General features: G+C 42.3%; 2 protein-coding genes across 2 annotated transcripts; both read right to left on the bottom strand.

Annotated features, from left to right (window-relative positions):
- Window positions 1-8,482: 8,482 nt before the first annotated feature.
- Window positions 8,483-12,437, bottom strand: LOC122551323 (gamma-crystallin S-1). Its single transcript, XM_043693031.2, has 3 exons — window positions 12,414-12,437; window positions 12,053-12,295; window positions 8,483-8,832 (listed from the first exon to the last, which is right to left on the bottom strand). Exons 1-3 carry the CDS (start codon window positions 12,420-12,422, stop codon window positions 8,557-8,559), a joined length of 528 nt encoding a protein of 175 aa, XP_043548966.2. The 5' UTR covers window positions 12,423-12,437; the 3' UTR covers window positions 8,483-8,556.
- A 6,449-nt stretch (window positions 12,438-18,886) lies between these two features.
- Window positions 18,887-20,909, bottom strand: LOC122551321 (gamma-crystallin S-1-like). Its single transcript, XM_043693028.2, has 3 exons — window positions 20,886-20,909; window positions 20,536-20,778; window positions 18,887-19,254 (listed from the first exon to the last, which is right to left on the bottom strand). The coding sequence occupies exons 1-3, from the start codon at window positions 20,892-20,894 to the stop codon at window positions 18,979-18,981; spliced, it is 528 nt and encodes a 175-aa protein (XP_043548963.2). The 5' UTR covers window positions 20,895-20,909; the 3' UTR covers window positions 18,887-18,978.
- Between the last annotated feature and the right edge of the window lie 4,998 nt (window positions 20,910-25,907).

Here is a 25,907-nt window from a genome sequence, read left to right as displayed (position 1 = left end):
GTCAACTTTAATATATGAAAGGTTCATTCAAAAGTTTGATAAGCAGCAGGGAAGAAACTGTTTTTGAATCTGTTGATATGTGTTTTCAAATTTTTGTGTCTTCTGCTTGACAGAAGAGGTTGCAATGGAGTAGAACCGGGATGGAAGGGGTCTTTGATTATATTGGCTGCTTTCCCAAGGCAGCAGGAAGTATAGACAGAGTCAGTGGATGGAAGACTGGTTTGCGTGATATAGACTGGGTCATGTTCACACCTACCTATAATTTCTTGTGGCCTTGGGCAGAGCAGTTGCCGTACCAAACTGTGATGCATTGGAAAGGATACTTTCTATTGTGCATCTGTGAAAAATGGTTAGAGCCAATTGTGGCCGATTTGGAATTGCTTCCTTCCTGCAAGACATTAGTATATATTATAACGGTTGTCGTCCCAGCACTTATCCTTGTGGAACCCTTCTGGTCACATATCACTGGCCTGATAAAGAGCTCCTTATCCCCAACTTTCTGTTTCTTGCATATTATCCATCCATGCTAAATAACTACCTTGAACATTGTGGGCTCTTAATTTCTGACTGAACCTTTTGTGATGTACCTTATCTTCTGAATGTCCAAATATGATGCATCTACTGGTTTCCATCTATCCATTCTTGAGACTTCCTTGAAAAGCTCTAATACAGTACTCAAAGACAATTTCTTTCATACTGTGGGAAAGGATATGGAAGATATAGACTGTAGGGAAATAGATGATGACATCTTGCAAAATGTCCAGATTACAGAGGAGGAAGTGCTGGATGTCTTGAAACGGTTAAAAGTGGATAAATCCCCAGGACCTGATCAGGTGTACCCAAGAACTCTGTGGGAAGCTAGAGAAGTGATTGCTGGGCCTCTTGCTGAGATATTTGTATCATCGATAGTCACAGGTGAGGTGCCGGAAGACTGGAGGTTGGCAAACGTGGTGCCACTATTTAAGAAGGGTGGTAAGGATAAGCCAGGGAACTATAGACCAGTGAGCCTGACCTCGGTGGTGGGCAAGTTGTTGGAGGGAATCCTGAGGGACAGAATGTACATGTATTTGGAAAGGCAAGGACTGATTCGGGATAGTCAACATGGCTTTGTGCGTGGAAAATCATGTCTCACAAACTTGATTGAGTTTTTTGATGAAGTAACAAAGAAGATTGATGAGGGCAGAGCAGTAGATGTAATCTATATGGACTTCAGTAAGGCGTTAGACAAAGTTCTCCATGGCATACTGATTAGCAAGGTTAGATCTCATGGAATACAGGGAGAACTAGCCATTTGGATACAGACCTGGCTCAAAGGTAGAAGACAGAGGGTGGTGGTGGAGGGTTGTTTTTCTGACTGGAGGCCTGTGACCAGTGGAGTGCCACATGGATCGATGCTGGACCCTCTACTTTTTGTCATTTACATAAATGATTTTGATGCGAGCATAAGAGATACAGTTAGTAAGTTTGCAGATGACACCAAAATTGGAGGTGTAGTGGACAGCGAAGAGGGTTACCTCAGATTACAACAGGATCTTGACCAGATGTGCCAATGGGCTGAGAAGTGGCAGATGGAGTTTAATTCAGATAAATGCGAGGTGCTGCATTTTGGGAAAGCAGATCTTAGCAGGACTTATACACTCAATGTTAAGGTCCTAGGGAGTGTTGTTGCACAAAGAGACCTTGGAGTGCAGGTTCATAGCTCCTTGAAAGTGGAGTCGCAGATAGATAGGATAGTGAAGAAGGCATTTGGTATGCTTTCCTTTATTGGTCAGAGTATTGAGTACAAGAGTTGGGAGGGAATGTTGCAGCTGTGCAGGACATTGGTTAGGCCACTGTTGGAATATTGCGTGCAATTCTGGTCTCCTTCCTATCGAAAATATGTTGTGAAACTTGAAAAGGGTTCAGAAAAGATTTACAAGGATGTTGCCAGGGTTGGAGGATCTGAGCTACAGGGAGAGGCTGAACAGGCTGGGGCTGTTTTCCCTGGAGCGTCAGAGGCTGAGGGGTGACCTTATAGAGGTTTACAAAATTATGAGGGGCATGGATAGGATAAATAGGCAAGGTCTTTTCCCTGGGGTTGGGGAGTCCAGAACTAGAGGGCATAGGTTTAGGATGAGAGGGGAAAGATATTGTTAGAAACGAAAATCGCTTCTCAATAATCGCTCTAGACAAATTCAGGAAAACAAAGTTTTATTAACAAGTCAAGTCTGCAGAGTCGGGCACCCTTAAAGAAAAGGCGCGCAGAGGCTTACAAAGTTCTCGTTTAAATACAGTATAAGCTCCTCCCCTCTATAGCTCCAAAGAGCCACGAGGTTCACATTTTAAAAGAAATCATTATTTTAAAGTCTGTAACAAATGTCTCCAGACCCTCCCCTCCCTGGCTCTAATGAGCTATAAGGTTCACATTCCTAAATTGTCACGATACTCCAATTTTCACCCTTATCTCAAAGTCCGCAACAAATGTCTTCAGAGTCTCTAGAGTTGTTGTTTTTCTCACCCCGTAGTCTCATTAGTCAAGGACCTATTCTTCTTTGTCTGTCTAGGGTCTTATCAGCAGATGTTTTCTGCATTAATTTGTAACTGATGTCTTCTCGAGTCGTTTCGCTATCCTCAGTCTTATCAGCCAAGGTCTCATTCTTCCCTGTCTGTGTTCATCAATCAAGGGCCTGTTTGTTCTTACTTTGCAGCTTGAATTGTTAGACACTATTTTACTTTTAAATATTCTAAAGGAAACACAAGCTTTGCACATCTACTTTTGAGTATATAAAATGTTCTAAAGGAAACACAAGCTTTGCCTTTTCTGTGGTTTCTAAAGGAAACACAAGCTTTGTCTTTTCTGTGGTTCGGGCACATCTTAAAGTACAAACCAAAATCACTTCTCACAGATATTAATTGGACCTAAGGGGCAACTTTTTCACGCAGAGGATGGTACGTGTATGGAATGAGCTGCCAGAGGATGTGGTGGAGGCTGGTACAATTGCAACAGTTAAGAGGCATTTGGATGGGTATATGAATAGGAAGGGTTATGGGCCGGGTGCTGGCAGGTGGGACTAGATTGGGTTGGGATATCTGGTCAGCCTGTGCCCGAAACGTCGAATCTCCTGTTCCCTGGATGCTGCCTGACCTGCTGTGCTGTTCCAGCAATAAAGTTTCAACCTAATTCTCTGCACAAAGCAACATCCTGGCAGTACCGAGGGGTTCAGAGCTTCCATTTCTCAGGTAGGTGCTAATGTCTATTCTGAAGTGGTGAGTTGCTTCCATTGTCCTGTCCTGGGAGCAATTCTCTTGGCTGGTGCCTCTCTGTCTGACCTGTTCTTTGTGTGGATTGCTGGGTTATGAAACTGCCCTCGGGGCTTTGGGATAGCTGTAATGCTCTATCATTGTTAGTGAGAGCTTGAAGTGTGTTCTTTTGTCTGCGAGTGCTGTCTAGTTTCACTTGTCAGCCTGCTTGGTCCCTGGCTGAGGCATTCGGGTTGTTTTGGTACAGTTTGGCTAATTTTGCTTTTGTGAGCCTATTGTGGGTTGGCAGGGTGGCAGGTCTTTTTCCACACTGCCACTGTTGGGCAGTTTCTGTCTAATTAGGCTAGTTAACTAGCATCCTGTTTGAAAGGTCCATTTCAGAGTTTGACTTTTAATTTATCTTTCAACTTGAGAAAAACTTATCAACAATTTCCATGTGAATCAAATTCTCAACACCGCAATATGTGTTTTATAAAATTTAACAGATAAAAATCTCGGATAAAATATTTTGGGCGAGAGAATAAAAGAGGAAGTATGATGGGACCAGTCTTTTAAGATCATTTACTTATCATTGACAGTCCGAATCTCCATTTCACTAAGAAAGAACTTCAGTCCGAAATTCCAATATTGCAAGCAATGCTTTTTTAATTCGATTTGATTTATTATTGTCACATGTACCTAGGTACGGTGAAAGTATTGTTTTGCAGGTATTACAGGCAGATCATAACATACAACGATCAGAGGGTGATAGAACAGAGCGAGGAATACAAAGTTACAGCTGCAAGGAAGGTGTGCAAAAAGCAAGATCAATGTTGGTTTGAAATTTGAGAGGCCCACTCAGAAGCCTATAATAGTGGGGAAGAAACTGTTTTTGAACCTGTTTGTATGTCTGACAAGAGGTTGGTAGAGATTATAATCAGGGTGCTACAGGTCTTTGATGATGTTGGCTACCTTTCTGAGGCACAGAGAAGTGTTGATTGAGTCAGTGAATGGGAGGTTGACTTGCATGTTGGATTGGGCTGTGTTCACAACTCTCTGTACTTTCTTATGGTCGTGGGCAGAGCAGTTGCTGTACTAAACTATGTGTTGCATCCAGAGAGAATGCTTTCTATGGTGCATCTGTAAAAGTTGGTGAGAGTCCTTATGGATGTGCCAAATTTCCTTAGCCTCCTGAGGAGGAAGAGGCCTTGTTGTGTCTTCTTGACCATCGTATCTACATGGGTGGTCCAGGGCAAATTATTGGTGATCATCACTCCTAGGAGCTTGACACTCTGAACCATCTTCACCTCAGCATCATTAATGTAGATAAGGGCATGCCTTACTTCTTGCTTCCTGAAGTCGATGGTCAGTTCTTTAGTTTTGCTGATGTTGAGGGAGAGATTATTATCTTCACACCATGCCACCAAGCACTCTATCTCTTTCTTGTATTCCATCTCCTCATTATTTGATATCCAGCCTACAATGGTGGTGTTATCAGTGAACTTGTTGTCATGAGTGTACAGGGAGTATTATAGGATGCTGAGTACACATTCTTGCAGGGCACTAGTGTTGAGGATTATTGTGGAGAAGATTCTGTTTCTATCCTCACTGAATACGGTCTGTGGGTCAGGAAGTCAAGGATCCAGTTGCAGAGGGCAGAGCAGAGACCAGGGTCTCAGAGTTAGGAGATGAGTTTGGTTGCGATTATTGTGTTGAAGGTGGAGGTGTAGTCGATAAGTAGAAGCCTGATGTAGGTAACTTTATTGTCCACATGTTAAACGGATGAGTGTAGGGCCAGAGAGATGGCATCTGCTGTGGATTTGTTGTCTCAATTGGGAAATTGCAGGGGATTGAGGCAGGCAGGGAGGCTGGAGTTGGTGTGAGTCATGACTAACCTCTCAAGATACTTCACGATTATGGAGGGCAGAACCACTGGATGGTAGTCATTGAGGCACGTGACATGTGTTTTCTTTGGTACCAGAATAATGGTGGCATTCTTGAAGCAGGTGAGGACTTCAGATTGTAGCAAGGAGAGGTTAAAGATGTCAGCAAATACTCCCACCAGCTCATTCGCAAAGGGTCTGGGTGCATGGCTGGAGTCTCCATCTGGAGCAGTCCATTTCCTTGGGTTCACTCTCAAGAAGGGAAAGTGAGGTCTGCAGATGCTGGAGATCAAAGTTGAAACTTTATTGCTGGAACAGCACAGCAGGTCAGGCAGCATCCAGGGAACAGGAGATTCGACGTTTCGGGCACAGGCCCTTCTTCATTCCTGAAGAAGGGCCTGTGCCCAAAACGTCGAATCTCCTGTTCCCTGGATGCTGCCTGACCTGCTGTGCTGTTCCAGCAATAAAGTTTCAACTTCACTCTCAAGAAGGTTGATCTGATGTCTACAGCAGTGACTGAGGGAATAGGTGCATTGGAGGCTATTGGGGCAGGTGACAAAGACAAACAAGTCTTGGTCATTTTATTTCTACTTCCAAACCAGTAGCCAACGCTATACATCTAAATGTTCAAGCAATGCTTCCTATGATTACTGTGTGTTGTTCCAGGTAATGTATATATTCACTGAAATTTGGAATCTCATTCAGTAGGTGATATCTCAGTCACGGTAATTGCAATGCGGAACACAGAAACCACGGAACACTGGTAACGGTTCATTATAACGTTTAAATTAATGGTTGCAATGGATTGGACTCACTGCCAGCAGCAAAACAATTCCACTCACTGCTGAGCTCGAAGAAAGCTACCCAGCTTTGGTGATTTTGGTCATCTGAATTTCTTCTTTCCGACAAGTACGACATTAATGATGGGGCAGTAGGGTTCTCCATCAGCAATGATGGCATCAAATATGGTAACCAGTCAGTCACTTTGAAGTATTCTGACAGATAGCAAACCAGAAAGTAAATAGAAAGCACTGAATATTTTCACTTTTAGTTTTATTGTCTACAAAAAGCAAAATGAATGATTCAGACTTATCCATGGTAATAAGGCAATATTAAAATGCTATAAACAAACTTTAAAGAAGTATAGTATTTTAAAGATGTGTGGATATTCTAGCATAATGTAGAAATTTAACAATCAATAAGTATTCATCCAGACCAGTGAGAATTGTTAGCAGTTGCTTTGAAAACAGTGTGTTAGTAAAAAGAGCAATTAATCCTCATGACACAAGTAACATTTTCACTTACTTTTACTATTAACCAAATACTGTCAGAGTCAACGTTCTCATCAGATCAATCTTCCTACTTGGCTGCATTCTTGGTGATATCACCAACCCAGATGCTGAGGAGGCAGAGCATCACTTGCAGCACCTTCTGGATTTCTGCTTTTAACTGTGCAGGCCCAAGAAGTTACTCACAGTTTCACTGTCATTACTACCACAAAATACAAGCAATTGTCTCCTCTCAAGCTTTCAAAGGAGAACAGCAGCAGGAATGTATCAGGTCAACAAATGTTTAAAGGATGGTGCGATATTCCAGGTATTATAAATCTGAACTCAAGGTATGGAAACAAAGAGGTAAATAAGTCTGGAATACTCATTGTATGGTTGGTTTGCAGACAGAAAGTTGTATTCACTTTTGTCTGTCTTATTTTAAAAAAGATGTCAAAACCATGGAAAGTTTAATATTATGGTTTTCGATATGAAGAGTGACAAAAGAACCTGGGATTATTTTATTTGGAGCAGAGAAGATAAAAGAACATCTCTTAAAGATCTTCAGTCATACAAAATTTGGATAAATTAACTCAAAGAAAACTCAAAGATAATGAAGTGGAAGCCTTTAAAGATTATCAGCTAAAGTACATGAAGGGAAATTAGAAGAGTATTTTACTTTATTTAAAGGAATATTGAAATATGACATTTCCATTTGCAATGTTGGTATATAGTAACAATTAAATAACCTTCTCATACAAAGTCTATATCAAAGACATAATTGAGGTGATATTCCTGGATTAGATTACCAGTTAGGTGGGTAATTCCATTATAGGTGAGACCCCTAACCTGCTCATTCTCCAGGGCATTCAGACTGTCTGGGTCTGCACTTAAAGAAATGTCCCGATTGCCACTGACAGATGCACTGATAGTCTAGAATGGTGATCCAAACAAAAAGAATCATAAATCAAATCAATCACAGCAAATGCATAAAAGTGGGTCAATTCTGATTGTCTGAAATAGGCCAGATTCATTTTACTAAACTGCATGAAAAATAGTAATTACCAAACTATTCTATCAGAAAAGAAATCATAGAATTGAGCTTCGGCATTAAGACAAATGAAAATTCTCACAAGGGCGCTTTGAAAATAATAACTATTTGTAAAGTCCATGCTTGAAGCAGTACAGCTGTTTTGGTATTATATTGCAAACCAAATTTGGTTTAAAGTTTCTGGTATCAATGGTGACATGGGATAAAAGCATGGGATTGGAAATTAAGCAATGGATTAGCTCATTGGATGCAGTAATTGGAAGAAGTACTGAGGAGATTGATGCAGTAGGAAAGTACTATTGAAAGGAATGATTAGAAAACCAAATGATTTATTATATAATGCAAAAACTCAAGGAGAGAGGTGAATACAGAGGTAGATGTGAGGAATGACAAAGAAAGATAAGATCATGAACCAATACAGTAGAGAGACTGTAAAGGTTGTGAGAGCATCCGAAGGAAATAGCTGAGAAGATAATGAGATTTTGTGGTCGTCGGATGTGGAGCAGGAAGTCATGGTGAGACGAGTGAAGAAGATACACCTGCAAGAAATAAGGAGAAGAGTAAGGGCAAAGATTTGATGGACGGTTGTAGCTTGAAAAATGTAAATGCAGTGGGATTGAGAGAAGAATGGTCGACTGACAGAACAAGATGGAGAAGGATCATCAACTGGACTTGTCATGATCAAAAATTAAATGGGAAAGATGAAAGGATAAGACTTATACACGAAATTTAGATACCAGTCTGACCAATAGTGTTTATGATTTTATATTTACTTAAATTAATAAAACATGCTATGTGGAGCTTTGGACTGTGAATAACTACGGAAACAGTGCAAAGATTCTGTCAAAAATTGAAAGGAGCTGTTTTCCATTATTTGCTATAAAGAAGCTCATCAAGTATATCATTACCTATCTCATGTCCAGAAGTTATGTAGATTTTAAATTTAAAGACTTTCATTATATCATTATCATCAGCTAAAATGCTGTGCATGAGACAGACTCAGTACCTCAAATAAAATGTATTGTTTCCAAGAGATGTGAAAATGAACAAAGATATCAAAATGCATCAACAAAAATGTATTTTATTATATTTCAGAACATTTCACCAGAACAATTTTATTCTTTTTAACAACAATTTAGAAATCTCTCATTCGCCTGAAAGATCCGATAGTTGAGCTGTAGCCTCCCCAGTCACTGTATCTCCTGTATTCACCAGGTCTCATGAAGTACTGGCGCCCTCTGTAGTTCGGGTGTTCATAGAAGATCCAGTAACCGTCCATCACATGGCAGGAGTGGATGTCACGGTAACGGAAACGATCGTAGACAGATGGACAGTCATCCATGAATTCCATCATCTGTCCTCCAAAGTCAGGCCTCTCATAAATCCTCATTCTGTAGGAGCCTCCACGGTACTAGAATAAAAATAAGATCATACAGTGAGGAATATATATACTTGGTGATATGCTACATATATAAAAATATTTATATGTAGAAAAGAAAGAAAGATGAAAAGTTATAATTGACTATCAGTTCTTTTTATAAATGAAAAGGATCAAGCAGCAATGTGAGCAGCAATGCCTGTATCAAAAGTTCTACTACAATCGAATTACAACCATATTACCATCAGTACCATCATTATATTGTAAATAGTGAATTTTTTGAAAAAATCTGGTCTATTTAATCTACTTTCATTACATAACTAAACAAATTTGTAGTCATTTTTATTCTCTGGACTGATTGATGGAAGTATGCATAATTCTCCTGTTAGATTGAAGTTCAAAAGATCCACTCCCCCATCCAGATTCCTTTACATACTCCCCCATCCAGATTCCTTTACATACTCCCCCCATCCAGATTCCTTTACATACTCCCCATCCAGATTCCTTTACATACTCCCCCCATCCAGATTCCTTTACATACTCCCCCCATCCAGATTCCTTTACATACTCCCCCATCCAGATTCCTTTACATACTCCCCCCATCCAGATTCCTTTACATACTCCCCCATCCAGATTCCTTTACATACTCCCCCCATCCAGATTCCTTTACATACTCCCCCCATCCAGATTCCTTTACATACTCCCACCATCCAGATTCCTTTACATACTCCCCCATCCAGATTCCTTTACATACTCCCCCCATCCAGATTCCTTTGCACACTCCCTCCATCCATCACCACAAGGAGCTTGATATTAAAACAAACTCTGTGGATAGCTTTTGAGTTTCAATAGCCTTGTTACAATAGTGAATCTGGTTAAATATCTTAGTGGGAAGTTTAAATATTTTTCTTAGCTCTGAACAGGTAAAGACAGAAGCTGTGAAGATTTTCACAACAATGGGTCTGTGGGTAAATGTCCTGAATTCCTTCTGTTGAACGTATCAAAGTTGATGTGACCAGATAAGTACTTGACAATTTATACTTTATTGATAGCAGAGAGACCCTCTTACCTTGCTGAAGGCTATTGTTTGGAGTAACACTTGAAGATTGAAAATATCTACTCACTGACCTTCCTTTTGCTCTCAACTGAACTGATGGTCTTACTTAGATTCACATCATTTAAAGTAACAGTTATTTGCCCATCATTACATTGTAACGGAACATCATAGCTCAAAACAAATAAGCCCCTCCTTGTACATTATTGATGTAACCAAATGCATTATCCAATTATCGAGCAACAACCTAAATCAAATGGTTTATGGATGGTGTGCACATAATTCTCTTTCCTAAAGTTTAGCACTGTGGCGCAGAAAACCTAACTGTATATCTTCATTATTATAACTGCATGGGCAGCCAGTCACATGTTTGCAGAAATAACAGGAAGTTTTTATTATTATTATTGGGAGTTATCCATGGGCCCTATAGCTAACTACACTGTTTAATTCCTTGTGAATTATTCGTACTGAACACATAAACCACCCAATTATTATTATACACATATGACCCAATGAAGAGAATATGTATATGCTCTGTCAGAGTCATAGAGTCGTACAACATGTAAACAGATGCTTTGGTCCAACTAGTTCATGCTGACCATATTCCCAATCTAAACTAGTCCCGTTTACTTGTGTCCCTCCAAAGCCATTCTACTCACATACTAATCCAAATGTTTTTTAAATGTTGTAACTGTACCTGCATCAATCACTTCCTCTGGCAGTTCATTCCACACACGAATCACTCTCTGTGTAAAAACATTACCCTTAATGTCCTTTTTAAAACTTTCTCTTCTCATCTGCACTCTCCCACCCAAGGGAAAATATCCTTTCTATTCACCTTGTCTATGCCCCTCATGATTTTATAAACCTCTATAAGGTTACCTCTCAACCTCCAACGTTCCAATGAAAAAAATGCAACCTTATCCAGTCTATTTTTATAACTGAAACTCTCCAGCCCCAGCAACATCCTGGTAAGTTTTATGTGAACCCTCTCCAGTTAAATAATTTCCTTTCTACAGCAGGATGACCAGAACTGTGCACAGAAGAGCCCACACCATGTCCTGTACAGTCTCAACATAATGTCCCAACTCTGATACTCAAGATCTGAGCAATGAAGGCAAGCATGTTTAATGCCTTCTTAACCACCCTGTCCACCTGTGATGCAATTTTCAAAGAATTATGTACCTTAAGGATCTCTCTGTTCTATAATATTGCCCTACCATTATTGTATAAGGTCAGGCAGCATCCAAGGAGCAGGAGAATCGATGTTTCGGGCATGACCCCTTCCTGAAGAAGTGCTCATGCCCGACACGTCGATTCTCCTGCTCCTTGGATGCTGCCTGACCTGCTACACTTTTCCAGTAACACATTTCCAGCTCTGATCTCCAGCATCTGCAGTCCTCACTTTCGCCCATAATTGTATAAGTCTTGCACTTGTTTGTAGTACAAAAATGCAAATTAATTATCCAAATTAAACTCCATCCATCACTCCACAACTCATTGACCTAATTGATCAAGATCTCTTTTTAATCTTAAATAATCTTCATTGTACACTCTACTACCAATTTTGGTGTCATCTGCAAACTTAGGACCCATGCTTTCTATATTCTCATCTAAATCATTTATATAAATGACAAACAAAAGTGTATCCAGCACTGATGCCTGTGGAATACCATTGGTCACAGACAATCAGCCCAAAAAAACAAGCCCCACCATCACCCTTCTGTCTCCTACCATCAAGCCAATTTTGCAATCAATTGGCAAGTTCACCCTGAATCCTACGTGATCTAACTAATTAGAATACCAAGCGGAACTTGTCAAAGGCTTTACTAAAGTTCATGCCCTCATCAATCTTTTTGGTGATTTCCTCAAAAAAACTCAATCAAGTTTGTGAGACATGATTTCCCTCACACAAAACCATGCTGAACATCCCTAATCAGTCCTTGCGTCTGCAAACTATGTAAATCCTACCTTTCAGAATCACCTCCAATAAATTACACACCACCGACGTCAGGCTCACAGGTTCCCAAGTTTCTCTTTACAGCCTTTCTTAAATAAAAGCATTACATTAGCCACCCTCCAGTCCTTCAGGCACCTCACCTGTGGTTATAGATATTATAAATATTTCTGCAAAACTCTGTTGGCTATTTTTCAGATATTATTGGCACAAGATTCAATAATCACAGAATTGTAACTTACCTGTGGGTAGGAGCGACATGACCTGACACAGTCATTGAATCCCATCCAGCGCTGGTAATCAGGATACTCTCCCCTGGTCAGAACATACTGGTATCCCATGTAATTGGGTCTCTCATACAGCACCCACCAGTCACTCTCAACACGGATGGAGTTACAGCGGCTGAAGTAAGGGGACAGGTCGGCACAGTCACTGCTGCACTCATAGTGCCGCCCCTGGAAGTTCCTGTCCTCGTAGAAGATGATCTGTGAGGGAAGAAACATCACTTTCAGTCATTCATTTAGAAAATGCAAATATTTAATGAATGATATAAAAATGACATGCATGACTATACAACGCAAAAACTGTAAAAAGTCATCTTGCCTTTCCCATTTTGAGCACACAGTTAGCTTCGTAACTGAATCCCTCACTGTCCCACACAGCTTGGTATTTATATGCAGAACAGAAATGCTGCAATGGACTGTACCTTTGTTATTCTAATGATTTAGGAGTAAAAATCAGCAATAAAAGAAACAAAACACCTCACATGAGTTACAAATACATACCTGAAAGATAATGATGTGTCATTGATTTTTTTGAATTTGCTTGCTCCTCATTTCCCTTGTACTCTGGTGGAGTGGGTTTGGGCTTTAGGGAGAAACTAAGGGTGAAATCCAGTGTATCTCTGGTAGTCTGGTTTGAATGCTCTTTGGACAACTGTGACTGTAAATCAGTATCTGACAATCGTTTCAGCAATTGCATTATAACAGCATTAGACCTGATAGAGAACTGAGGGCAAACTATAAGAACAAAGGAACAAGAGCAGGTCTTTCAGCCCATCAGGCAGCTGCTATCTCCTGGGTCAGAAGTCACACGACACCAGGTTATGTTCCAATGGGTTTATTTGAAATCACAATCTTTTGGAAAACTGCTCCTTTGCCTTGCCATATCTTTCACATTTCCACCTAGCAACCAGGCGAGTTTCTCACTGAGCAATAGCAAACTGCCAATTATGGGGGACTATTGCTTGTTAGAAGTGTCAATAATGTCACAATTCGCATCATTAACAATCACATTCCAATTATCCCAAATATGCCAAGCAAGTGGGAGATTGAGAATTGTCGACATGGAAGTCAGACTGGGACCTGGAGGCTCCAGCTCACTGCTTGCTCCGAAGGACCTTCCTGAGACATTGGGCACCATGCCAGACTGACATTTCCACCTTCAGGTGCACAACGGCCTTTTACACCTGATGTGGGTGCCAAGGGTACTGGCAAATTCTGGGATGAGCCAGCTGTGGAGGGTTGTTTGGGAATGGTGTGTGATAAGGTGGAACTGGAATCAGACAAAGAGGGTCAACACAGGGCTGGGGTCAGTAATTAATAAGGTACACTTGATAAAATTCAACAAGAATATTTACTAGACCTCTAAAAACACTCGGCACAACTGGCACTGAGATAAATAAATATGAGATTCTGCCCAAAGCGGTCTATAGCTGTCATCTCCGCCAAAAGGAAACTCAGATCTGCTTCAAGGAAACTCTTCTTGCTGCTCTGCAATTGCATCTTTGCTGTTTCATTGCTGCCTCTTTCTGCCTTTCACAAGTATTGGCTCTCACCCACCACAGCCCTCCAAACCAGCAACACTCTCTGCCCTCTGTGTTTCCTACTTGCTCACCTGGAAGGCCTGTCCTGAGTATGGACCAGCCCCTAAGTGATTTCTGTGCAGTCCGCTAACTGACTTACTGCCAGAACTAATCCCCAGAACTTGATCTGAAGATTGATCGAGACCTAATTTGTGGACCATTAGGTCACAGATCTCCAGACCCTGATTGCACTAAACATGTGACTGAACTAAACCAACCCCCTGGACTGAGATTGGATGAGGCCCACGATTGACTTGGCTGTATCCTTGATTGACAAGAAGCTCCTTGACAGAAGTGAGGACTACTCCCCTGAGACTTTGAGAAAGGATTGTCTGTTTGGAGTGTGTTTACTGGCATGTACTGTGGCTGTACAGTGACAGGTCCGTCCCCTTTGATTGGTTGGTGCTGAGAAACGTGACAAAGTTGTCTGGCTTTCTGTCTATGCTAAACAGCAAAGCAAGACAGAACTACTGGGAGCAGGGAAGTTTTGAATGAAATGGCAAAGTGCAAAAAGGCAACACAAGACATGACAGAGATGCTGTCAGCATTCTAGTTATTGCAAAGTGAGTGTGAAAAGGAAGCGAGCTAAAAGCCCTGAGATACACTGCAGTCCAGTGCATGAGGTAGGTGTATGTCCTTGTGCTGAAAATGTGTTGCTGGAAAAGCGCAGCAGGTCAGGCAGCATCCAAGGAACAGGAGAATCGACGTTTCGGGCATAAGCCCTTCTTCAGGAATGAGGAAAGTGTGTCCAGCAGGCTAAGATAAAAGGTAGGGAGGAGGAACTTGGGAGAGGGGTGTTGGAAATGCGATAGGTGGAAGGAGGTCAAGGTGAGGGTGATCGGCCGGAGTGGGGTGTGGGCGGAGAGGTCAGGAAGAAGATTGCAGGTTAGGAAGGTGGTGCTGAGTTCGAGGGATTTGACTGAGACAAGGCGGGGGGAGGGAAAATGAGGAAACTGGAGAAATCTGAGTTCATCCCTGATGTTTGGAGGGTTCCTAGGCGGAAGATGAGGCGCTCTTCCTCTAACCGTCATGTTGCTATGGTCTGGCGATGGAGGAGTCCAAGGACTGCATGTCCTTGGTGGAGTGGGAGGGGGAGTTGAAGTGTTGAGCCACGGGGTGGTTGGATTTGTTGGTCCGGGTGTCTCAGAGGTGTTCTCTGAAACATTCTGCAAGTAGGCGGCCTGTCTCCCCAATATAGAGGAGGCCACATCGGGTGCAGCGGATGCAATAGATGATGTGTGTGGAGGTGCAGGTGAATTTGTGGTGGATATGGAAGTATCCCTTGGGGCCTTGGAGGGAAGTTAGGGGGGAAGTGTGGGCGCAAGTTTTGCATTTCTTGCGGTTGCAGGGGAAGGTGCCGGGAGTGGAGGTTGTGGTTGGTGTGGACCTGACGAGGGAGTGGTCTTTTCGGAACGCTGATAGGGGAGGGGAGGGAAATATATCCCTGGTGGTGGGGTCCGTTTGGAGGTGACGGAAATGACGGCGGATGATACGCTGTACATGGAGGTTGGTGGGATGGTAGGTGAGGACCAGTGGGGTTCTGTCCTGGTGGCGGTTGGAGGGGCGGGGCTCCATGGCGGAGGAGCGGGAAGTGGAAGAGATGCAGTGGAGGGCATCGTCGATCACGTCTGGGGGGAATTTGCAGTCCTTGAAGAAGGAGGCCATCGGGTTGTACGGTATTGGAACTGGTCCTCCTGGGAGCAGATGCGGCGGAGACGAAGGAATTGGGAATATGGGATGGTGTTTTTACAGGGGGCAGGGTGGGAGGAGGTGTAGTCTAGGTAGTAAGGAGTCGGTAGGTTTATAGTAAATGTCTGTGTTGATTCGGTCGCCCGAGATAGAAATGGAAAGGTCTAGGGAGGGGAGGGAGGAGTCTGAGACGGTCCAGGTAAATTTGAGGTCGGGGTGTAAGGTGTTGGTAAAGTGGATGAATTGTTCAACCTCCTCGTGGGAGCACGAGGCAGCATCGATACAGTCATCGATGTAGCGGAGGAAAAGGTGGGGGGGGGGGTGCCCGTGTAGCTATGGAAGATGGACTGTTCCACATATCCTACGAAGAGGCAGGCATAGCTGGGGCCCATGCGGGTGCCCATGGCTACTCCTTTGGTTTGGAGGAAGTGGGATTATTGGAAAGAGAAGCTGTTCAGAGTGAGGACCAGTTCAGTCAGTCGAAGGAGGGTGTCAGTGGAAGGGTACTGGTTGGTACGGTGGGAAAGGAAGAAGCAGAGGGCTTTGAGTCCTTCGTGATGGGGGAATGGAGGTGTACAGGGACTGGATGTCCACGGTGAAGATAAGGCGTTGGGGACCGGGGAAGCAAAAATCATGGAGGAGGTGGAGGGCGTGGGTGGTGTCCCGAAAGTAGGTGGGGAGTTCTTGGACTAAGGGGGCCAGGACCGTGTCGAGGCATGCAGAGATGAGTTTGGTGGGGCAGGAGCAGGCTGAGACAATGTGTCGGCCGGGGCAGTCAGGTTTGTGGATTTTGGGCAGGAGGTAGAAACGGGCGGCGCGGGGTTGTGGGACTATGAGGTTGGAGTTGGTGGATGGGAGATCCCCTGAGGTGATGAGGTTATGGATGGTCTGGTGTCAGTGTCAGTGAGCTCCAAATTGCCATGTTAATGTTCCAAACGTTATAGTAAGCATGTCTGAGGTATGCCCTGATGCTGTGGTGAGGCTGGTACTTTACCAGTGCCAGCATCCATGAATAGAAGGTGTGCAGTGGTCCCAGACCATGGCCAATACCCTATGGTGCTTGGGAAAATTGGAAGCCTGGAGAAGATGCTGGTGAGATACAGCCTACAGGTACTCCCTATGAGTTTCATTTTGGGAACTGGCATCATCTAAACTCGGAGGTCAGCGCAACAACAGGGACAATGAGAGGCACCACATGTTTTGGGGCCACAATTACTTTCAATGTGTATTAATGACTTGGATGGGGGAAATGAATGTGCTAATGCTACGTTTGTGGATGACACAAAAAATAGGAGGGTAAGTGGTGAACATGAAACAAAGAGTCTATAGAGGGATATAGACAGGTTAATGTGACCATGCAAAGGCTTGGCAGATGGAATATAGTCTGGTGAAATGTGAGGTTCTGCTCTTTGTCAGGAAGAATATAGGAGCTGAATATTACTTCACTGTGGAAAGAAGGCAGAAAGTTGTGACACAGAGGGATTTGGAGCTGCTCATGTATGAAGAGCTGAATGCTAGCATCCAAGTTCAGCGAGCAATTGGGGATGCAAATGAACGGTGGGCATTAATTTTAAGGGAAGTGGAGTATAAAAATGGGAGGTCTTGCCAAAACTATAAAAGGCACTAGTTAGGCCATGCCTAGGACATTGTAATGTATTTTATTCCTGTTCTCTGAGGAAAGTTATTTTAGATTGGAGACAATCCAGAGAAGGTTCTCAAGATTGATCCCAGGTACAGAGGAACTTTCTCATGAGGAGACATTGAACAGTTTGGGCCTGTTTAAAAGAATGAGAGGTGGCCGTATTGAAACGCATAAGATTCTGAAGGGGCTTGTCTTAAGGGGCTGGACTGGGTAGATGCTGAGATATTCCCTTATGGGTGAGTCCAGAGCCAAAGAACATAATCTCAGAGTGAGTGGTCACCCAGTTCAGGTAGAGACAAGGGGGATTTCTTTTCTCAGTGGGTGGTGAATTTATGTAATTCTTTACTGCAGAGGGTTGTGGAGGTTGCTTTGTTAAGTATATTCAAAGCTGGGATAGATAGATCTTCTTCTTTTAATAAGAGAATCAAAGGTTATGGGGGTGAAGTGGACTTTAGGATTACCAGATCAACCGAGACTTCATTAAATGGTGGCGCAGACTGTCTTTGGGTTGAAAGGCCTGTTTCTACTTCAATGCCTTATTGCCTTCTGATGTTATGATTAATACATGCACAAAGAGCCTTCACCGGTTACTAATGAAAGTCTAATCTGGTTTCAGAAACTTTAAGGAGAAAGTTAGAATGTAATTTTAAAGTTGTGAATTTCACTTTCTAATTCTTGCCATAGTCTCCCAACTCTTTCGGCCTTGCCCACCTTATTCAGACGTGCAAATTCTGCCCAGCAACTGTTTCTCTCTCCACAGAGAGGACCTTGTCAGTCATATTTCCATCGATTTTGTATTAGCAACATCTTTTTTTTTGAATGAAGACTTATTGACTTTAGGGCTTTAAAGTGTCTGCAGCACCTGTGTCTTATGAGGACAGTTTGAGGTCTGAAAACAGTGGTACATCATGGTCTGACATCATGAAAATACTGGGGTCTAAGTTCTATAACAAAATCAGATTTGATATCCGGGATGCATTAGGCTCTGATATCAGTAGTATGTTGAGGTCAGAATTCATTGGTATGTTGGTATTAATGCAACTTTTGGGTCTGTTTTCCTGCCCGCATTGGTGTCTGACCTTAGAGGTGCCTTGTTGTTTCAAATATTTGATACTTTGGGGTGTGACTTCAGGAGAATATTGGGGCTGTGAACTCCAGGAAGAAGTCTATAAACTATGAACAATCACCAAAATTAGAGCAAAAGCCAGTAGTCACAAATTGTAGTAACCAGAATATGCATTATTTGCAGAATCTTGGACTTGGTCTGGTAACTGCAGAAGAAAGATTTCTCTCTGTAGATAGTTTGATTAGAGATGTACCAAAATGATCTGATGATAAAGTACAGGGAAAATGTATATATTGGGTCTCAAAAATCTGAGAGGCCAGGCATTGTTTAATATGGTGTTGATGAAAGGGGATTAGAATGCCTTTGAAGCCATACTGATGTTTGATTATTTAAGCATTCTTTCGCAATTCTCAGATATAATTACCGTGTAATATGGATTCTCCTATTATTTTTGACTGCAGAAAAACATAGAGATTGAAGGTCTTGAACATTAGAATTTTTAATGTTTTACGTCTTTGAAAATTGTTGTTTTATGAATGGTGACTTCAAATTGGAGCTTTTGATTGTTCAATGTATGCTGGTTGCTTGTCATTATTGTGGCATTTGATAGTTTTCAATTTGTTAATACTTAATCAAAAATTTGACGGCTAAAGCATTGTGATGACTTGAATCAATCATAATTGACTGAAGATATGACACCAGGAAGGGTAATGACCATGTTTATGGTGAAATGTATATGTCCTACATGTATTCAAACCAAGTGCTACTCATAATCTTTGTTATTGTACAGTTTAATGAATGACATGTGCAATGTATTGGTCTCATCAATTTTGCTTTATTTATACTTCAAGATATTTCAGTTACACTGAGGAGTATTTCAGCAAGATAGCCAGATTTTGAATGCCATTCAGAAATCCCTCATGCGCCTGAACGACCCAACAGTTGCGTTGTAGCCTCCCCAGTCACTGTATCTCCTGTATTCACTGGGTCTCATGAAGTACTGTCGCCCTCTGTAGTTGGGATGTTCATAGAAGATCCAGTAACCGTCCATCACATGGCAGGAGTGGATGTCACGGTAACGGAAACGATCGTAGACAGATGGACAGTCATCCATGAATTCCATCATCTGTCCTCCAAAGTCAGGCCTCTCATAAATCCTCATTCTGTAGGATCCTCCACGGTACTAGAATAAAAATAAGATCATACAGTGAGGAATATATATACTTGGTGATATGCTACATATATAAAAATATTTATATGTAGATAAATATTTTAAATCATCTTCAATTTATAAGCATGAAAGTGCACATCTAGTAATTCAAATCACTTAAGAAGAAAGAGATACAAGAGCAGGCATTCAGATTTGACCAATCTATTACCCAAGATATAATATATGTCTAATATATCTGTATTGACAACATTTTGTACTGACTTCAAATGTTCAATAAATTAAGTCGAACGATCATGAAATTGGATGTCCATGTTGACAATAACACAACACACTTTTACTCCAGTTTATATGAAAATGAAACAGTGCACCTAAAGCTGTTGTTCCTCTTGCACTGGGATGTTATTATTGATACGCACGAAACAAGCTGGTTGGTTTAATAAGGATCAGGTCAATGGGAGAACTGCTCTGCTTTTTCATTTTCAACTCTTGTCACATAAGCCAGTTACAAGAGCGAAATGCAGACCTGAGTTGCTGAGCTTTCAGTTCGTCTTGTTGGAGACAGAACCTTTACCCAGTTCTTACAGGGAATATTAGACGATGGTGGTATGCCAGGTTTGAAGAGGAAGACCTCCAGTACCAGGAACATCAGCTTCCATGGCTCAATCAAAGCTTGCCATGACTAATTGAAGGTGATACATCCACCGAGAAAAGTGTGTCAATCCCTGGATGGCTGAAGGTGGGCAACACCGAGGAGGTTCAAATGAGAGATAAGAGAAGGGTGCAAAACTCATTTTTAAGAAGTCACCACGCTCACACAGATGACCCTATCTCTGGAGCAGGTGGGACCTGAACCCAGAGGTGAGGACACTACCACTGCACCACAATTTTATGTTGGACTGTTTCAATAATAATCAAGGTGCTCTTTAATCATCATAGATCATAAATAGAAATCCTGGTGAGGTATCAAAAGTCATTATCTCCATGGAATTATGTCATTGATCATGTGGGTTCTTGCAGATAAAACCGAGGTAGAAGGAATAACATGTTGTACAAAAGTAATACACCACATGCAGATTAAAATGGGGCATTTGATAAAATATGGATTCACCATGAATGCAAGTAAAGGGAATCCAATTTGTCCAATATTTAAATAAAGAACGGGAACAATGTAGTTCACAGATAAATGAAGGTTATACTATATCTGTACATATGTGGTGTACAGCAAATAACATAAAACATATCAAAAACTAATTTCAGTTCATGCCTGCTCTCAGACATGAATTTATAACTTACCTGTGGGTAGGAGCGACATGACCTGACACAGTCATTGAATCCCATCCAGCGCTGGTAGTCAGGATACTCTCCCCTGGTCAGAACATACTGGTATCCCATGTAATTGGGTTTCTCATACAGCACCCACCAGTCACTGTCAACACGGATGGAGTTACAGCGGCTGAAGTAAGGGGACAAGTCACCACAGTCACTGCTGCACTCATAGTGCCGCCCCTGGAAGTTCCTGTCCTCGTAGAAGATGATCTAGAAAATATAGATAAGGGACAATTACAAGTCAATAAGTGAGCAACCCCGGGAGTTTTAATAAATAATTCTGTCGCAAAGCAGAAATTGAAATCGTTAAGTCGTACCTTTCCCATCTTGATCTCCTGGTTAGGTAAGGAGTTAGCTGCATGAAGCACTAACTCGTGGAGCTTGGTATTTATAGGATTGTCAAAAAGGGCTTCCTGTATCTTTGTTATTATAATGAATCAGGAGTGAAAATCAGCAGAAAAACATGTCTATAGAATAGCATTGTTAAAAAAAAATCTGCATTCATTTTAATAGCAGCATCACTAATTCCCTCATTTTGCCTTTGCGTAATTTTAATTGTCCCATAACAAACAAGTTGAAGAATAAGAGCTTGTGATATTTCTGCATGCTGTTGTGGATGGCAATTGCCCACAAAATGCTGAAATACAGCTCTGCTGAATTGTGCATTTCTTTTGGTTTCAAATGACAATTATCTGCATTTTTTTAAATATAAAGGCAAGTTTGCATGCTGTAGTTCATAGATGTGACCTGATGCTTTTGACCATCAGGAACTTTCTCTGTACTTGTGCACATGAGGAACAAAACGGGGCAGGAATTGAATGAAAGGGGTTTTAAGGCCATGTGATCATAGAGCGTGGGAAGGCATGGGCTACTGCCGAAGGGGGTAGTATTAGGTGCTGTTCAGTGGGGGTTGTTCCATAATGGTGTTTGGCAGAACAAAACTGTAGGTCTTGGGCTCCAGGGTAAACTGGGATTTATGGGGCTGATTCATACTTGTTGGTGTTGACAGTGAGCACAAGGCTTAAAGGATTATGAAGGTTTGAGAGGAGTCACCTAGATTTACTGGCTGTTTCTGTAACTCACTCTCTGAAACACTCGCTGTGCTGTCTCTCATCCTCATATTAATCATAAATGAGCAATGAAAATGAAAAATGGCTGCCAACTCACCCAAAGTGGGCGGATTAAGTGTGCTTTTCTTTTGTCTGAGGGAGCAGTCTCCACTTGAGAGAGATGTAAGGTTCTTCAAGCATTAATCAAGCATACCTATAGCACAAGCTAAAAGTATTTGTAAACTCAAAATTCTGCAGGTGTACCTTAGGCAAGGACCAACAATGTCAACTAAAATTCCTGGGCACAAGCAATTTTTACCATGACATTGATCATTAGAAATTGATCTGAATAATCTGTGAAGCAGAAGTAATCACAGGCTTCCTATAAAATGTCATCTGTGGTCCCCAAATCACAAATACATTCTAAGGCCTCATAGGCTACACAAGAGCAGCTGTCCTCACACCGAGAACTGTGGGTTGAGTGTGAAGGAAATGAAATAACTGATCCTGCTAGACTTACAATCTCCTGCGGTATGTGTTTGTGGCTAGAGAGCCCAGATGTACAGAGAGAGAGTCCTGGCCAGATGCAGGCTCATCTCAGAATTATAGAGTCATAGAGATGTACAGCACAGAAACAGACCCTTCGGTCCAACTCGTTCATGCTGACCTGATATCCCAACCTAATCTAGTTCGATGTTCCAACATTTGGCCCATATCGCTCTAAACCCTTCCCATTAATATATTCATCCAGATGCCTTTTAAATGCTGTAATTGTGCCAGCCTCCACCACTTCCTCTGGCAGCTTGTTCCATACTCGCACTACCCTCTGCGTGAAAAGATTGCCCTTTAGATCCCTACTAAATCTTTCCCCTCTTATCTTAAACCTATGCTGTCTAATTTTGGACTCCCCTAACATAGGAAAAAGGCCTTGTCTATTTACCCTATCCATGTCCCTCATGATTCTATAAACCTCTATAAGGTCACCCCTCAGCCTGTGATGCTCTAGGGAAAATAGCCTCAGCCTATTCAGCCTCTATCTGTAATACAAATCTTCCAACCCTGGCAACATCCTTGTAAATCTTTTCTGAACTCTTTCAAGTTTCACAATATGAGACAAGAATTGCAAGGAATATTCCAACAGTGGCCTAACCAATGTCCTGTACAGCTGCAACATGACCTCCCAACTCCTATACTCAATACTCTGTCCAATAAAGGAAAGCATACCAAACACCACCTTCACTATCCTATGTACCTGCACCTCTACTTTCAAGGAACTATGAAACTGCACCCAGAGTCTCTTTGTTCGGCAACAGTCTCCAGGATCTTATCATTAAGTGTACACATCCTGCTCTGATTTGCCTCACCAAAATTTAACAGCTCACATTTATCTAAATTAAACTCCAACTGCCAATGCTCAGCTTATCGGTCCATCTGATCAAAGTCCTGTCGTACTCTGAGATAACCTTCTTTGCTGTCCACTACAGACCTTGCCTTTTCATAAACATGTAGATTCCGTCCCTCAGGATTCCCACTGACAACGTACTCACTGCTGACATCAGGCTCACCAGTTTATAGCACCCTGGCTTTTCCTTATTATGTTTCTTAAATATTGGCACGACATTAGCCATCCTATAGTCTTTTAACTTCTCACCCATGGTTAACGATGATGCAAATATCTTCTTTATCTTGAACTTGCAGAGAGTTAAGGGTGGCAGGCAGGAAATACATGAATAAGACACATCTGGAGTGTCCTGGGATGAGACTTCTATGGGTTTGTCTGTATGTGGTTCCTCCTTTGGCTGGCACCACCCTGTCACCTTGTGAAGAAGGGTTGTCGAGAGTGAGGTCAAGCTTCCTCACCCCCCCCTTTGTTTTGCCACAGCTGCTGTGCATTAGGCTACACAACTCATTAAAATGGAACATGTTTTAACAATGTGCTAAGTAACAACTTCAATTGAAGAACCTCTCTGGCCCTGAAAAACTTGTACAATCACAAGTGTTTCCACAATAGTAAAAATACCATGGATGTTTAGCATCATTTTTTAAAGTTTGCTTTTAATATTTCAGCTCTGAATGTGTAATATTCCCATCGCTATTTCCATATCTGCAAAATTTATAAAACGTGTAGGCTTTTAACTTGCTTTGTTGGATATAAGAATGCGTTATTTTGGTTGAGTGCTTGTCTTGTTGAAAGACATCTGTTGAAAGTCACTTTGAAGTCTTCCACTAGCTTGATGCTAATTTCCAAATAGATTTGGGGAAAATGAAATCCACTCTACAGAGATGGCTAGTTTTTTTTGACGATCAGTAGTGAGCACCATCATTTCACAACTGATTAGAAAATTGGAGTCGACAATTGTGTTGTTTCAATCCATTGAAGTCAGCATTAACTTTATTGTTAAATACAGTATTTTAAAAAAAAGACACACTTGTTGGCCTTACAACATGAGTGAACATATACAATAGGGAAAACAAACAGTTATAAATAGCTGAACATCAATTAATTAAACTGTAAAGAGTGAAGAAAATGTTATGGCAAGCTAATAATGGCAATGGCAATGATTGAGCAGTGCAAAATGAAATGACTTCCACTTCTGGGTCTATGTACATACCTCAAAAGCAATGGATATTAACCTGGTAAATAAATAAATGTGCAGAGGAAAACCAAGGGAGGAAAGCTTGACTAAATATCTGGAGAGGAGCTCAATGATGGAGAAATGTCACAATGTGTCATCTTCCCGGCAACTTTGGAAACAAAGTCACTGCCAAGTGTAATGCTTTGCATGTAATGCTATGAACTCAACCATGGAACTCAAAAGGGGACCCTGGCAACTGGCAGCCTATGGCTTCCACAATTTTTTCCCAGGTTTATGGCATTGGATGGCATTCTTATTGCACTACAGAGATCATTAAAAGCAATTTAATGATAAAGGAACTATTATGAATGCATCCAATAGAGCGTGGCAGAGAGACTTCATTAAAGAGCATTCCAAGAGAAATTGACTCAGTCACCACGATTGAACAGTAGATTGCAGAAGAGCCCGATGTCAAGGAGCGTTATAATTCTCAAGGTGTATTGTAGGTAAGACAGATGAGCTTATAGCCTGGATCAGTACATAGGACAGTGATGTTGTAGACATTACAGAGACTTGGTTGAGAAAGAGACAGGACTGGCTGCTCAACTTTCCAGGGTTTTGTTGTTTTAGATGAGATAAGAGAGAAAGAGAAAAGATGTGCAGGAGTTGCAGAGATAATGTCATATCTGCACTCAAAGGACATGCTGGAGGTTTCACCCACTGAGCTGAGGAAAGTGTGTCCAGCAGGCTAAGATAAAAGGTAGGGAGGAGGGACTTGGGGGAGGGGCTTTGGAAATGCGATAGGTGGAGGGAGGTCAAGGTGAGGGTGAAAGGCCGGAGTGGGGTGGACGTGGAGAGGTCAGGAAGAAGATTGCAGGTTAGGAAGGCGGAGATGAGTTCGAGGGATTTGACTGAGACAAGGTGGGGGAAGGGGAAATGAGGAAACTGGAGAAATCTGAGTTCATCCCTTGTGCTTAGAGGGTTCCCAGGCAGAAGATGAGTCGCTCTTCCTCCAACCGTCGTGTTGCTATGGTCTAGCGATGGAGGAGTCCAAGGACCTGCATGTCCTTGGTGGAGTGGGAGAGGGAGTTAAAGTGTTGGGCTACGGGGTGGAGGGATATATTTCCCTCCCCTCCCCTATCAGCATTCCGAAAAGACCAGTCCCTCCGTGACTCCCTCGTCAGGTCCACACCCCCCACCAACCCAACCTCCACTCCCGGCACCTTCCCCTGCAACCGCAAGAAATGTAAAACTTGCGCCAACACCTCCCCCCTTACTTCCCTCCAAGGCCCCAAGGGACACTTCCATATCCGCCACAAATTCACCTGCACCTTCACACACATCATCTATTGCATCCGCTGCACCCGATGTGGCCTCCTCTATATTGGGGAGACAGGCCGCCTACTTGCGGAAAGTTTCAGAGAACGTCTCTGGGACACCCGGACCAACCAACCCAACCACCCCGTAGCCCAACACTTTAACTCCCTCTCCCACTCCACCAAGGACATGCAGGTCCTTGGACTCCTCCATCGCCAGACCATGGCAACATGACGGTTGGAGGAAGAGCACCTCATCTTCTGCCTGGGAACCCTCCAACCACAAGGGATGAACTCAGATTTCTCCAGTTTCCTCATTTCCCCTCCCCCCACCTTGTCTCAGTCAAATCCCTCGAACTCAGCACCGCCTTCCTAACCTGCAATCTTCTTCCTGACCT

Source organism: Chiloscyllium plagiosum, unplaced genomic scaffold (assembly GCF_037043375.1).
Source record: "Chiloscyllium plagiosum isolate Xiang-an unplaced genomic scaffold, Cpla_swu_hap1 HiC_scaffold_7, whole genome shotgun sequence".
NCBI classification, from domain to species: domain Eukaryota; kingdom Metazoa; phylum Chordata; class Chondrichthyes; order Orectolobiformes; family Hemiscylliidae; genus Chiloscyllium; species Chiloscyllium plagiosum.
Note: the sequence above shows the minus strand (reverse complement) of the source record. Positions and strands in the feature narration are given on the sequence as shown.

Excerpts from the sequence above, each read along its gene's own strand:
- LOC122551323 (XM_043693031.2), bottom strand. Across the intron at positions 8,833-12,052 it reads CATGTCGCTCCTACCCACAG|TACCGTGGAGGCTCCTACAG; the intron begins GTAAGTTACAAT and ends TTTTTATTCTAG.
- LOC122551321 (XM_043693028.2), bottom strand. Across the intron at positions 19,255-20,535 it reads CATGTCGCTCCTACCCACAG|TACCGTGGAGGATCCTACAG; the intron begins GTAAGTTATAAA and ends TTTTTATTCTAG.